This window comes from Cucumis melo, chromosome 7 (assembly GCF_025177605.1).
Source record: "Cucumis melo cultivar AY chromosome 7, USDA_Cmelo_AY_1.0, whole genome shotgun sequence".
Lineage (NCBI taxonomy): Eukaryota > Viridiplantae > Streptophyta > Magnoliopsida > Cucurbitales > Cucurbitaceae > Cucumis > Cucumis melo.
This window is the reverse complement of record NC_066863.1, coordinates 28,268,879-28,284,338: the sequence shown is the minus strand read 5'-3', so window position 1 is coordinate 28,284,338 and position 15,460 is coordinate 28,268,879. Positions and strand designations below refer to the sequence as shown.

General features: G+C 37.3%; 2 protein-coding genes across 9 annotated transcripts; one reads left to right on the top strand and one right to left on the bottom strand.

Annotated features, from left to right (window-relative positions):
- Nucleotides 1-153: 153 nt before the first annotated feature.
- LOC103494660 (uncharacterized) lies at nt 154-10,427 on the top strand. 3 transcript variants are annotated; one of them, XM_017046041.2, is made up of 3 exons: nt 180-474; nt 1,805-2,029; nt 10,179-10,427. In XM_017046041.2, exons 1-2 carry the CDS (start codon nt 253-255, stop codon nt 1,994-1,996), a joined length of 414 nt encoding a protein of 137 aa, XP_016901530.1. In that variant the 5' UTR covers nt 180-252; the 3' UTR covers nt 1,997-2,029; nt 10,179-10,427. The 3 variants fall into 3 exon arrangements, with proteins under 3 accessions (XP_008454177.1, XP_016901530.1, XP_050943349.1); XM_051087392.1 differs by having other exon boundaries at nt 193-474; nt 10,052-10,427; XM_008455955.3 differs by lacking the exon at nt 10,179-10,427 and having other exon boundaries at nt 154-474; nt 1,805-2,245.
- LOC103494659 (uncharacterized) lies at nt 2,282-15,120 on the bottom strand. Of its 6 annotated transcripts, none has more exons than XR_007822283.1 (12): nt 14,540-15,103; nt 13,629-13,697; nt 13,317-13,406; nt 13,088-13,209; nt 12,213-12,408; nt 11,792-11,967; nt 11,349-11,478; nt 10,759-10,919; nt 10,223-10,326; nt 9,064-9,184; nt 2,586-2,827; nt 2,282-2,452 (listed from the first exon to the last, which is right to left on the bottom strand). XR_007822283.1 is itself a non-coding variant. In XM_008455954.3 (11 exons), the coding sequence occupies exons 1-11, from the start codon at nt 14,858-14,860 to the stop codon at nt 2,782-2,784; spliced, it is 1,518 nt and encodes a 505-aa protein (XP_008454176.1). In that variant the 5' UTR covers nt 14,861-15,120; the 3' UTR covers nt 2,470-2,781. The 6 variants fall into 6 exon arrangements, 2 of the variants coding, with proteins under 2 accessions (XP_008454176.1, XP_050943348.1); XR_007822284.1 differs by having other exon boundaries at nt 9,064-9,166; nt 14,540-15,100; XM_008455954.3 differs by lacking the exon at nt 2,282-2,452 and having other exon boundaries at nt 2,470-2,827; nt 9,064-9,166; nt 14,540-15,120.
- Nucleotides 15,121-15,460: the final 340 nt, after the last annotated feature.

The window sequence follows — 15,460 nt, the reverse complement described above, 5'->3', positions numbered from 1 at the left end:
GTAATGAGAAGGTAAAAGATTGGATGTAATTGAAATAAAAGATTTAAGAAAAGTAATCAAAGTATAATATGTATCAACGTTATTTGATTTTTTTCTTTCATTAATTTTAAATATCTGATTTAATGGAAAAGAAATAAAGAAACCAATCAAACTCTGTCACGTGGCACGCTGGCGAACCACTACGGGAACAGAGTGAAGAAGAAAAGATAATTTCGCGGTGGCCGTTAAAATAAAGGGAGATAATAGAGGAAAATGGCGGCGACGGCGACGGCGACCGGAGTCTTGAAGTTCGGCGCTCCGGCTCCGGTAAAGGCAAAATCAGGAAGGCATCTGACGAATTTCGCAAGGCTCACGGTGCGCTATCCAAATTACTTTCTCAATACGCGGATGAAATTTCCTGCCCTTCGAGCACTTGGACAAGGAGGGAAGCCGAGTGGCAACGACGACAACGACGCCGGCGGTTTCATCAATCAGGTGTTTGTTTTCTTTAATTGCCTTCTAGCTCTAAGTGTTTAAGAACATTAAACAGATGCTTAGCAGATTGCTGATTCAACATAGTAATTCGATGGCTAGTTAGCTGAATTTAGGCTGAATGAGAGAAAAATCGATGGAACTATTCAGTTAACCACATTTTAGCAGTATTTTGACTGATTTCTGGTTAGATTCTGTAAGTTTCATTGATTGAATTGGACTAGGAAATCTGGAATTTGAGTAAATTCTTGTTAGGTTGGTTATTCTGCCTTTCGATTATCAAACCTGGAAAAAGAACACTTGAACGCTAAAAAACTAAAGAACGCTAAAATATGTTGGTATGCAATAAGAAAAGTAACAACATAAAACACAACCTAGGCTTTGCCAGTCTCTTCTATTTTCTCCAAAGAAAATCCGCAAAAATTCACCCTCTCCTCCTAACCTCACACCCTTTATATAGATAAAAGCCCTAACAAATTTATTAGCTATTTACTAAGATGTCTCTTCTATCAACCATAGTGATATTCTACTAATCATCCTACTATTTTCATAACTAGAGATCTTGGGGAGCTCTTTCTTGCATTGATTCAAATTCTTCTTTGATGATGACTGCATGTTGAGCAACCAGTGTATAGACCGTTTATTATTGTTGTTGTGCCAAAATTGCTTTCAGGGTAATGGTTTCTTTTATGACACAATAAATCATTTTGAAATTCGATTAACAAGTTTCTATTACTCTTACCCAATAAATCTCTTTTAAGATATACTTGATTTTGACAGGAAAGCCTAAACTTAACATAACCAATATAGAATTGTGCAGAAAAATAAAAAGAAAGGAGAGTTTCAAAACATTATATTATATGCAATAAAATTAGTGAAGATGGCCTGGAATTAGAAAACTCAAACATAGACCTGCCATTTTAATTCCAAGATATACAAGTCCAAAATGTTAGTCAACCTCTGCTTGGGAATTTGCTCTTTGTACTCTCTAAGGTAGCAACTTTTCAGTTAAATTACATTTCTTGATTTCAAACTTGACATATTTAGACTGTATAATGGGATCTTTGATAGTTTGATTTAGTTGTTCTCAGCAATAATTTGATTCGTTTATGAGGTAGTGAAACCATATAATAATATTATCTCACTTCATAGGTAAGACGTCTTAGTCATTTTTGATATGTCATTAATATGAGTAAAAGACAAACTTTTGAAGTAGTTTAAATCATTTCTAAAATATATTTTTAAGCATGTTGCTAGTTCAGAATATGTCAAAGAAAATGATACGATATACCAATATTTACTCGGTTGCTCACTTGACTATGTGATAACACAGGAGGATGTGGAATTTTTCTTGAAACTGGGGGCAGGTTCCATAGCAGGGGGATTTGGAATAAAGTATGGAAGCATAATATTTCCAGAGATAACCAAACCCAACATTGTACAAGCACTTATCATGATATCAACTCCTGTGGTTGTAGCAATTTGGCTTTTGATCAAGCAAAGTCGCGAAGAGACACAAAGCTAACGGTCCACTGTCGTTTTTACAAGATAATGAAAGGTTTTTAACCATCCTTTTTTCTTTTTAAAGTTAGCACTTGTAAAAGCACCAGAAATTGAAAACAGATGAAACACTTCTTTATAGTTTGTGTTGCTTGATCATCTTCATTGTATAAGTTAACATTAAGAATAGAAATCATGCCCTACACTATTCATATTGCTCGGATTGTCAATATTTCATTATCAATTGAATAAATTACAAGTTTAGTTTTTAAAATTTTCAGGTCTATGTCTAATTGATCAATCCGAACTATAAAAAGTAGAAGTTTCAAGTCCGGATTTATTTGGTCGCTACACCATACTAAAACATTCAATCAGTTGATCCATCGAAACGGCTAAACATCAATATTAATCACACAATGAACAGGATGCACAGATATCTCAATTTCAACTTCAACTTCAAAATGGCATCTTCTCCATTTTTCTGTGGACAAAATCCCATTCTCAACAAGTTAAAATCATTTATTTTTCTAATGCTTTGAATTATTATAAATGAATATAATTTGAAATGTAATTCTAATCAATACCATCAACTAATGAGACAAAAAACACTCAACTCTATGCAAGTTATGAACATCCACTCTGAGCACAATGGTCACCTCTGGAGGACGCATGAAGAAACAACTCAGGAAAATTGCCAGAAAGTGTCTTTGAGCCATTTTTGGGTAGGAGTAGAGATCTAGAGCCAAGGAGGTTGAACAAAGACTTGTTTAGTTAGGTTTCAAACAAAGCCGAAGCCAAACTCGAGATTGCCTAAAGGTTATCTTTCAGCCATTTTAGAGCTCCTTGAGCTATAGACCTGCAAGTTCCAAATTTTACAAAATGCAAGAGTAAGCTATTGATATTGTGTACACATGAGGTTTAAAATGTTAGCAACCACATCCTTTGGTGTCATAACAAAATTCTACGAAGAAGGTAAGGATTTTTCTTTTGTGATTATTATTGAAAACATAGAACCTTCTTGTAAAACCAGACAGGTGATATCCTGCAACAATTTCATGATAAATAAAAAATTTGGGCACAAGGTATAAATTCAGTTGGATTTGAAACTTTTCCCTCATTTCCTCTTTCTTTTCATCTATCCATTCAAACCCCTTCACCAAAGTGGGATATGAAAGAGTGTTTAGAAATAGGATTTTTATAGTTCAACAAACAAGTAAGGAAGGAGATTTTTGAACATTTGACTTCTTGATTAAGGACATACTCTTAGGATGAAGGGTATATTTGGATAATAAGTCTTCGTGAAGTTTCAGTTTAGTGTGCAATTAAAATTACCGGTCAATTTCAAAATGTAGAATAATTCTGGCTAGCACACCAACTTATAAATACAAAGACAGAGAAAACAAGGTAAAAGAAAATAAACAATTTTTTAAAACCAATTATCCAAACAAGCATTCAAAAATCCAGAACAATAGAAATCTATTTCTTAATGTTAGAATTAGTACTTTTGGAAAGAATAAAATATACTTTTGGAAAAAATAAAATATAACATTTTATTTCCTAAATATTTCCTAAATCTTTTCCTTTCTTATTCCTATTGTACTCTATTTATACTCCCTTTGTACCTATTGTTTTTGTTCATAAGAAAAATAATAAAAACTAAAGTATCGTGGTTTTTCTCCCGGTTCTCGGGTTTCCACGTAAGTCTCGGGTTGTTGTTAATTGCTTTCAATATGGTATCAGAGCAAAACAATAACGAAACCCTAGAAAATAACCTAGGAGAAACCCAGATCGAAACTGAACCCGTCACCGCCGCCGCCGCCGCCGCCGCCGGAATCGCCGCCGCCGTGGACGCCGCCGTCGCCGCCGCCATGGAGAAACTGCTCCAGAACCTACAGAAACCGCCGATCTACCCAACGGGAGTGGTTCCGCAGCCGTACGCGCCGCCGTCTGACCAGAAGTTGATTCACGCGCCGCTCGTGTCCGGCGCGTGGGCCCACGCGCCGCCGCCGTTTCACGTCACCGCCCATCCCGTTCCCTTCTACGCGCCGTCGGATATCCAGCCGTCAAACCCTTCCGGCCATCTGCATCCTCATGCGCCGTCTACGAGCTCCGTACAGCATCCCTCAACCGTAAATTTGTCAAATCAGTACAGTAAGCAGCAGCTGTACGTTGACCCTTTACAGCAACCGCTGTTTTCTGGTAACGGAATTGATCAACCCCAAAACAGATCGGACATTGAAGCGGGCGAATCTTCAACGCATTCCAAACCAACCGAGTTGCCGATGTATTCCAAGAACCCGGTAACTTCGTTCCCTAATTCACAGTCAAATTATATAACTGGCTCTTTGGGTTCGTCTACAGGGAATTTTTCAGGCGAAAAATTAAGTGGTCAAAATTATTTTTCTTGGTCCCAATCAATAAAGATGTTCCTCGAAGGTCGATACCAGTTCGGATTCTTAACTGGAGAGACTGTACGTCCTCCACCAGGAGACGCCTTGGAACGACTCTGGAAAGGAGAGGACTCACTTATTCGGTCCATGCTGATTAATAGTATGGAACCACAGATCGGCAAGCCTTTACTATATGCAGCCACAACAAAAGATTTGTGGGATACAACTCAGACCCTTTACTCGAAACGACAGAATGCCTCTCGGTTATATACACTGCGAAAACAGGTCCATAATTGCAAACAAGGGACCCTGGACGTAACTACCTATTTTAACAAGCTCTCTCTCCTCTGGCAAGAGATGGATTTGTGCAGAGAGACAGTTTGGGACACACCAAATGACAGTACACAATATGCTAAACTTGAAGAGGCTGACCGTGTTTATGACTTCCTTGCAGGACTTAATCCCAAATTTGATAATGTTTGTGGTCGTATACTCGGACAAAGACCTCTTCCCTCGCTAATGGAAGTTTGTTTTGAAGTCCGCCTGGAAGAGGATCGCACTAATGCCATGGGTGTATTGACTACCCCTACCATTGACTCCGCAGCCTTTAGCGCTCGGTCCTCAAATCATGACAGTGACAAGAATAATGGGAAGTCAATTACTGTGTGTGAGCACTGCAAGAAACAATGGCACACCAAGGATCAGTGTTGGAAACTCCACGGTCGTCCCCCAGGAGGTAAGAAACGGTCCTCCAACGAGAAACAGAACTCAGGACGTGCCTACATTAGTGAGACTACACCTGCTAGCACTTCTCAATCAACTGATCCTACTGTGAGCCAGACCAAGACTCCGACTCTGGGTGCCATTGCTCAGTCAGGTATGCCTCAGTCCCTTGGGCTTATTAGCGTTGATGGGAAGAATCCCTGGATCTTAGACTCGGGGGCTACAGATCACTTGACAGGTTCTTCAGAACACTTTATCTCATATGCCCCGTGTGCCGGTAATGAAAAAATCCGAATAGCCGATGGCTCTCTAGCTCCGATCGCTGGCAAAGGACAAATAGTTCCCTTTGACGGTTTTGCTCTCCAGAATGTTTTGCATGTCCCTAAACTGTCTTACAATTTGTTATCTATAAGCAAGATCACTCGTGAGTTGCATTGTAAAGCTATCTTCTTACCTGAATCGGTTTATTTTCAGGACATGAGCTCGGGGAGGACGATTGGCACTGCCCGGCATAGCAGGGGACTTTACATCCTTGATGATGATACCTCATGTAGTAGTTTGTCTAGGGTTAGTTTACTGTCATCCTACTTTAGCACTTCTGAACAAGACTGTATGTTGTGGCATTTTCGACTGGGCCACCCAAACTTTACATATATGCAACATTTATTTCCCCACCTTTTTTCTAAAGTTGATGTCTCTTCTCTATCTTGTGATGTGTGTATCCGGGCAAAACAACATCGAGTCTCTTTTCCCTCACAACCATATAAACCTACACAACCGTTTAACCTCATCCATAGTGACGTTTGGGGTCCTTCCAAGGTCACCACCTCCTCGGGAAAGCGGTGGTTTGTAACTTTCATTGATGACCATACCCGTCTCACCTGGGTCTACCTTATCTCAGATAAATCCGAGGTTCCATCCATTTTCCAAAACTTCTATCATACTATCAAAACACAATTTCATACAAAAATTGCAATTCTTCGAAGTGATAATGGTCGGGAATTCCAAAACCATAACCTTAGTGAATTTCTAGCCTCCAAGGGGATTGTTCACCAAACCTCATGTGCCTACACTCCTCAACAAAATGGAGTGGCCGAACGAAAAAACCGACACCTTGTGGAAGTAGCCCGCTCACTTATGCTTTCCACTTCCCTTCCATCATACCTGTGGGGAGATGCTATTCTTACAGCTGCTCACTTAATCAATAGAATGCCTTCTCGTATCCTCCACCTTCAGACTCCCTTAGATTGTCTTAAGGAGTCTTACCCCTCTACTCGTCTTGTTTCTGAGGTTCCTCTTCGTGTGTTTGGGTGCACCGCCTATGTCCATAATTTCGGCCCTAATCAGACCAAATTTACCCCTCGGGCTCAGGCCTGTGTGTTTGTTGGGTATCCCCTTCACCAACACGGTTATAAATGTTTTCACCCGCCGTCTAGGAAATATTTTGTCACTATGGACGTTACTTTCTGTGAAAACCGACCCTACTTTCCTGTTAGCCATCTTCAGGGGGAGAATGTGAGTGAAGAGTCTAACAACACCTTTGAATTTGTTGAACCTACTCTTATTACCGTGTCTGACATTGATCCTCATCCCATAATCTTACCCACAAACCAAGTTCCCTGGAAAACATATTACAGGAGGAATCTCAGAAAGGAAGTTGGGTCCCCTACTAGTCAACCGCCGGCTCCAGTCCAAAATTTCGAACCTCCTCGAGACCAAGGTATGGAAAACCCTACAAAACCTTGTACTAATAATACAATGAGTGAGAATGACAAGTCTGATGTTGCTGTTCTTGAAAATATGGAAGAAAAGAACCGTGATGATGAGACTGAGGTTAGAATAGAAACCAGTAACGATGAAGCTGAACAGGGTCATACAAGAAAACTTGATGAGTATGATCCCTCTCTTGACATTCCAATTGCATTGAGAAAAGGTACCAGATCATGCACTAAACATCCCATTTGCAACTATGTTTCCTATGATAATCTCTCTCCACAGTTTAGAGCGTTTACAGCAAACCTTGACTCTACCATAATACCGAAAAATATCTACACTGCTCTAGAGTGTCCTGAATGGAAGAATGCTGTTATGGAAGAGATGAAGGCTCTCGAAAAGAATAGAACTTGGGAGATCTGTGCTCTACCCAAGGGACATAAAACTGTAGGATGCAAATGGGTATTCTCTCTCAAATACAAAGCAGATGGTACGCTTGATAGACACAAGGCAAGGTTAGTTGCAAAGGGGTTCACTCAAACCTATGGTATTGACTATTCGGAAACTTTTTCTCCAGTTGCTAAATTGAATACTGTTAGAGTCCTGCTATCTGTTGCTGTGAACAAAGATTGGCCTCTATACCAGCTGGATGTTAAGAATGCTTTTTTGAATGGAGACCTTGTGGAGGAAGTCTACATGAGCCCCCCACCAGGATTTGAAGCCCAATTTGGTCAGGAGGTGTGTAAACTCCAAAAATCTCTATATGGTCTGAAACAGTCTCCGAGAGCATGGTTTGACAGATTCACTACCTTTGTCAAGTCCCAAGGGTACAGTCAAGGGCACTCTGACCATACTTTATTTACAAAGGCTTCCAAAACAGGAAAGATAGCTATTCTAATTGTTTATGTGGATGACATTGTTTTGACTGGAGATGATCAAACAGAAATCAGTCAACTAAAGCAAAGAATGGGTGATGAATTTGAAATCAAAGACTTGGGAAATCTGAAATATTTCCTTGGAATGGAGGTGGCTAGATCAAAAGAAGGTATTTCCGTGTCTCAGAGAAAATACACCCTTGATTTGCTAACCGAGACAGGTATGTTGGGATGTCGTCCTGCTGATACTCCTATTGAATTCAACTGTAAACTAGGAAACTCTGATGATCAAGTTCCAGTTGATAAAGAACAATATCAGCGCCTTGTAGGTAAATTAATTTACTTATCCCATACTCGTCCGGATATTTCCTTTGCTGTGAGTGTTGTCAGCCAGTTTATGCAGGCTCCCTATGAGAAACATATGGAAGCTGTTAACAGAATCCTGAGATACTTGAAAAATACACCTGGTAAAGGGTTGATGTTTAGAAAAACAAATAGAAAGACCATTGAGGCATATACTGACTCAGATTGGGCAGGATCTGTTATTGATAGAAAGTCTACATCCGGTTATTGTACCTTTGTTTGGGGCAATCTTGTAACTTGGAGGAGTAAGAAGCAAAGTGTTGTGGCCAGGAGCAGTGCTGAGGCTGAATACAGAGCTATGAGTCTGGGAATATGTGAGGAAATTTGGCTCCAGAAAGTCTTGTCAGATCTTCATCAGGAATGTGAGACACCATTGAAGCTTTTTTGTGATAATAAAGCCGCTATTAGTATTGCTAACAACCCAGTGCAACATGATAGAACTAAACATGTTGAGATTGATCGGCATTTCATCAAAGAAAGACTTGACAGTGGAAGCATATGCATTCCGTACATTCCTTCAAGCCAACAGATTGCTGATGTTCTTACCAAGGGGCTTCTCCGACCACACTTCGACCTTTGCGTTAGCAAGTTGGGACTCATTGATATTTACCTCCCAACTTGAGGGGGAGTGTTAGAATTAGTACTTTTGGAAAGAATAAAATATACTTTTGGAAAAAATAAAATATAAGATTTTATTTCCTAAATATTTCCTAAATCTTTTCCTTTCTTATTCCTATTGTACTCTATTTATACTCCCTTTGTACCTATTGTTTTTGTTCATAAGAAAAATAATAAAAACTAAAGTATCGTGGTTTTTCTCCCGGTTCTCGGGTTTCCACGTAAGTCTCGGGTTGTTGTTAATTGCTTTCAATACTTAACAATCCTTCAAGAATCCCTTGGCAGAAAGATTAGAACAATAGAAGACTTTGGAGGGTAGCTTTTCAAAATTTTAAAAGTAAAACTGGTTCCCAAGTTATAATCATCAGATTCAAAGAGGTATTATTGAAAGCATTGGAAAGAGATCATACCCAGCAAAATCTTGTACTTTTTTCCATAGATCATTTGAGTCCCCATCATCAGCAGATTCAGTAGTATTAGCAACTGTCTTGACCTCATTTTCTGTACTTGTATCTGCAAATGCAATCAAATCTAAAAATTCCAATATTGTAAATGTAAATGTAATTCCACTAATTATAGTCTATGGAAAGATAGGCCAAAAGGGAGATAAAGGGAAAAAAAATGCCCATTAGCAAGAAAATAAAAATAAAAAAATGCAGTCTGTGTAACCATTCTTCTTTAGTTTCCGTTTCACAATTTTCTTCATGAAATATTTGAATTCTTAGCCAAATTCCCAAAACTATAAGAAGTTTATAAAAGTTTCCAAAACTTGGTTTTAATTCTGTAAATAATTGAAGAAAGTAATAACAAAACAAAAAACAAAGTAAGGAACAGGTAGAAATTTTGTTCATAACATTAATTTTCAAAAAGCAGCAAACTGGTATCTAATATGTATCAGCTATTGATACACCCAAATACTATATAAATACATATCCAATCAAATCGCTTGATTTGTCGTACCCATTTTATTATTTACTTTTTTTTAAATATCGAATGTGTATCCACTAGACACGTGAAGGGGGCACACTAGACCTCCCTCTTTATATATATATATAAAGAGAAAAAGTAGCTTATCTAATCTTCTCCAACCCAAAACTAAACAACCTATTGAAAAGCTCACTGTCTCAACCCAAAACTAAAAATAAAAATAAATCATCCAAGTCCCCAAATTTACATATATCCTAGATTATATGTACACTGACACATATATATCCTCAACGTATCTAAATCCTAGCTTTTTAGAAATTGGCATAACATCACATCCCATCATTTTTTATAGAACCTAACAACTTTCGCTGAGAAAAAAATGAAAGAATATAGGGACATAAAAAAAAAACAAGCCCACATCATATACTATCATATCCATATCTCATATATTTATCTGTCTATGCTTCATAGGACCGAAACCAAATGATTGTCACACAAGACCTCAGTAATGCACCATGACATTCAGATATTATTTTTGGGGTTCAAAGTCTTGTGCCTTTCTTTTTAATGATAGCGTGTACATGGATTTCTGTTGTAGGTGCTTGGAAAAACATGCAGGAAAGATCTGTGAATATTGCTTACTAGTTGGTTGTGGTTGGGATTTTTGGCGAGTTCTGAAACGGCTCCCAGTCCCAGCATTGTTGCTCAGTGAAGCAAGTTCTTCAAGCAATTCTCGCTCTTTTTCACTGTAAACATGGTTATTGCTAATAATTACTTAAAGATGAAGGGAAAGTAGAAAAGAAACAGAATGAATAACATTTACAAGGAGAAAGATTTATGTTGTAAAGCATAGTAGTGTAGATATGGTTGTCAGTGTCACTCTCAGCCTAATGATATTTCGGTAAACAAGACTGAAACCAGCAAAAAAAGCATGTTGTATTTGAGATAAATAGTATCAAGGCCTGAAGATTATACCTGGCTTAACTATGAACCCGTTTTATAAGTTTAAATGGAAAAGGCATGTCCATTACTCCCTCTACCTCTAGTGGGTCTCTTTTATATCCAAATTAAAGGTCAAGAACCCATGTCAAATGTTTCCATTATAACGAAAACAAAACGTAAGTTGACTGTTTAGGAACATATCCAAGAAAATCTTCACGTAAATTTTATCTTTTTACCTGATACGATTTGGTATGGTTACTTTGATTGTGAATAAGTGGTCTCCTCGAATTGATGGCTTATTTAGTTTTGGAACACCTTTCTTCGCAAGAACAAGAACATCACCAGGCTGAGTACCAGGTGGAATTTGAAGGTCAGCCATACCTTCAACCGTCTTTACCTGAATAAGCCATATCAAAAGATATTGTTAGGCACAATCCTTGGTCAATAGTTCAGTTATACACCAAAAAATGAAGTCCTATCGTGGCAAAGCTATTAACTATTATTTAAGTTTACGAAATGAAGGTTACAATTGCAACAATTTCTAGCTGATATATCAAACACTACGAAAAAAAAGCTCATAATAGACAGTGTTGTTTGAATGGAAACCATTAGCTTTAAGCATCTCAATTGAAAGGTATCCCCAACATCAATACACTTGTACATGCTGCAGGAGGCTGATGCACAGTTCCACACTGAAAGAATTGGCCGCACAACCAATCCAACTATTTACGGGGTTTAATTACAAACTAATAGATTGAATAAAAATTAAACCCTCTAATGAGACAAATTCACAAAATACATCACAAAAAGATTATTAAGAGTTCACCTTGACAACAGATCCCATAATGGCGTCCAGATAACTTATAGCTATTGTTGAGTAAAGATTGATGCCATCTCTTTGAATTCCGGGTATCTCTTCAACATCAAGATACACAAAGAGATCTCCAGGAGGGCCCCTGACAAAGAAAAAAACCTAGATGACTTACATGCATGAATAACTAATGAGAAATTGAAAATAAAACCTTGACAGAAAGCCAGGGCATTCCCATTCCTCAAAATAAAGGAATCTCAAGGCCATGTATACCGATAATCCATACACATTACATTTCAAGGACTCATGAGGACAGATAAGTCATAAGTGCCTCGCAAGGTTATGGATCAGAAACATCTAGGCAAACAGATATTTTTATGGGAAAAAAGTTTATGCACACATGACCTAAAATATTCTAAAAAAATAATAATAATAAAATAAAATATTTAACCCCATACCCTCTGGGTCCAGCATCACCTTCTCCTGCAACTCTTAGGATACTGCCTGCACTGACTCCTGGAGGAACTTTAACCTTGATGTTTTTCTTAACACGGATGCGCCCTTCACCAGAACACTTCCGACAGAATTCAGATATGACCTCACCATTGCCACCACAATTTGGACAAACAGAGACCTGACACAAGCATGGATTTAAACAAATACAAAACTATCCCTGATAATGATTAATGAATGATAGATAAAGCATTCCAATCAAATCATATCATATATCAAACAAAAGCTTCTGGTTGAAAATTGAATGGAAGATGTAAACTGAACAATTAATGTAGCAAATAAAGATTAAATGAATTTTCAAATTCAGCCTGCTATTAAGTCAAGGAAACCAAGGAACAAGTTCTAAAGCAACATTGATGCCGATACCTGAGAAAACAAGCCAAAAGGTGTTTGCTCGGTTCTCATGACTTGACCTCTCCCTCCACATGTTGAGCATATCCTCATTTTGGAGCCTACTTTAGATCCAGTGCCAGTGCAAACTTCACATGTTTCCAGATGGGACAGCTCAAATTCTTTCTCTGATCCAAATATGGCTTCAGAAGATCCTAAATTGATGTCATAACTGAATTCAAAATATTTGAGAAGTTATTTGATCGTCATTTTAATAAATATGGATTATAAGAAATAATTTCCTACAAATGAAGATTCAGCATGTACCACAGCTACCGGAATACTTTATAAAATTAATAGGTCGCTGCCTGGACCTTAAGTAAGAAGTGGCCGTAGAGAAAGGCAATTCAAGTTATCATGGCTTGCAAAAAAATTTCAAATCACTAAAATAAATTAAGGTTTTCCTGATAATGAAAAACCATAATAGTTTTGGAAGTTCTAGGTTGGTCTCCGGCAGTATCTAATTTTATATTTGCTATTCTGACTTCTTTTATGGTGGTCCTTCTGGTGGTTCTTTCTCCTCTTTTGATAAACTTATGGGCACCACTTTAATGATTTCAGTTTATCTTATTTAGTCTCCAATTGGAAATGTTTATTGTACTTGTCTATTGGCTTTTGCTGTTTCCCGTACTTCATTCATCAATGAAATGTATCTTATTTAGAAAAACAAATACTCCAGTAAAAAAATTGTAACCCATATACCATATAACGAAGATGGAAATCAGCAAAGGTACAAGTAACATTTCCTTAGTTGAATCTGACTAACACAGACATTGAAAGAAATGTCACTACTCCAAAAATAGTAACAAAACAAAAACGTGCTTTCAGGCATGTTTCACACTGTTACTCACCGTATGTCTTCACCCTTAGTAACAGTACTACTTCGACGTGTGCGGAACCCAGTTGGATCCATACCACCAAATCCTCCCATGCTCGGTCCAAAGAATGTCTCAAATAAATCAAATGGATTAGTCTGCAACAATATTATAGTACAAGGCTCAAAATTTCTTGATGTGAAAATGCATCAAGCAAGCACTATTTCCCTCAGAAATTAGAGATGATATCAAATAACAACAATACCGTATAAGCACTAGAACCTCCTACTGTACTCTTAACACCCGCTTCACCATATTGATCATACAAAGCCCGCTTCTTATCATCTGAAAGAACCTGTCAGCATTGTACAATTTGTACTTGAGATTCAAAGGACAATATTATAAGTGTGAAAGTATGGAAGGTTTAAGTGTTTCGTCATCAATCGATGACACCACAAAATATGGCTAATGAAGACTGAAAGATTACACATTTCAGTTATATTTGTAACTTGAAATGAAAAGTTCTGAGAACATGCACCACATCCATTACGGTTAAACTTTTTTTCCTCAATCATACCTCGTAAGCAGCACTGATTTCTTTAAACTTCTCAGTTGCCCCAGGTTCTTTATTGACGTCAGGGTGATACTTGAGAGAAAGGAGAGAATTAAAAAAAAAAAAAAAAAATTGTCAATTCGATATGGCTAGCAAATTTATTAAGAACATTTCTTGGCTTAGGTTGGTTGCAATTATTTGGTGATTATGGAAGAATCTTAACGACTTTTTGTTTGGTAAAACTAATGGTAAATGAATGTAGTAAAATTACTTTTTAAAACACAAAATGATCCCACAATTTTTAAAATATGCTGCTAAAAGTAAAATTTGATGTCAATTCTTAACAAATATTTCTCTTCTCCTGCAGGCTGCAACCAATATATTAGTACTAGATATATAAAAGCAATGATTAAAATTCAAAAATTTGTTAAGGAGTGACACCTGATTCTGCTTTTTACAGCTAGGGAACAGATTCTAAAACTGTTTTATTAGATTCCTTCAAAGTTAATTGTACCAAACCGGTTAAGATTATTTCCTAATCACTCTTAAGCTCTGGAATCAATCCCTAATGCGTCCTAAGAATAACAGAGCTACCGTATTCACGTTTTTCACTGGCATTAAGCTTATTCGATATTTTAGTTCATAAGCACCAAATAAGAGTAAATACAGCTTATCGTCCACAATTATAATAGTCATGCCTCATGGATTTCTCACAAAAAATCATCAGTTATTATTGAGAGTAAAGTAGTAGAACTAACAGTGATAGACAATACGTGAAGAAGTTCGAAGATGGCATTGAAAGCTTAAACAAACAGAAACCCTTTTCAGAGAATTTTATTTCACTACAGATAAACTTCTCAAACAACTAATCTCCACCTTGATCACGATTACCAAATTACACAAAAACACACACACACAACGAACAAATCCCGTACCTGACGAGCCAATTTCCGATAAGCGGCCTTAATTTCCTTACTATTAGCAGATTTGGGGATGCCGAGAGTGGCATAATAATCCCCAGAAGCACTAACAACAAGTCCTAGGCGTCGTCTCGAAGAGACCCTTTTATTAAATTGGGAATTGGGAGAAGAAGGAGAAGAGTTAAAGGAATAGGAATGCACAGAGAGGAAGTTTTTGTGGAACCTGAGATGGGTTCCGCCATGGAAGAAGGAAGACGATGAAGGTGAAGAAGAAGAAGCAGAGAAACGCTCAAAGGTGAGGGGAGATGGAAGAATAGAAAGAGATGAAGCGGCCATTAAAGGCAATAGTAGAAAGAAAATGGGTCTGATGAGAATGCTAAATTGAGGGGAAATGGGTTGATTTGTTCATCGTTTTGGTGGGAAATTTTACGTTTGCTTTGGAGACTGTGGACGATAGAGAATCAGCAGTAATAGTAGAAGAAGAAGAAGCAGAAAAAGAAGGGGATCGAAAGATGTGGTCTGATTTTTCTTATTACCACGTAATGCCACTCTTTTAATTTTGTTTATGCCCTTTTATGAGATTTTAGGGATCTTTTTATGAGCTTTTCTTCCCCCAACTTTTTTCTTTGTTTCGAAATATATCTCTAAACCTTTAAACTTCTTAAAATATCTAAACTGTCCTTGTTTAAAAAATAAGATCGAATTAATGAATATCCACAAACTTTATAAAAAAAAATAATCCCAAAATTTATATCAAAATTTTCTAAAAAAATCTCACAACTTCTTTGTCCAATAAAAAAAATGTATTTAACTACAAACAAGAGCTAAATTATTAATACAGATTCATTAAAATATTTAAGTTCCAAAATTATTTGGTGCAATTTTATCGAAAGAAAAATAGAAATGCAAGATTGTATTAACTGCTTGTATTATATA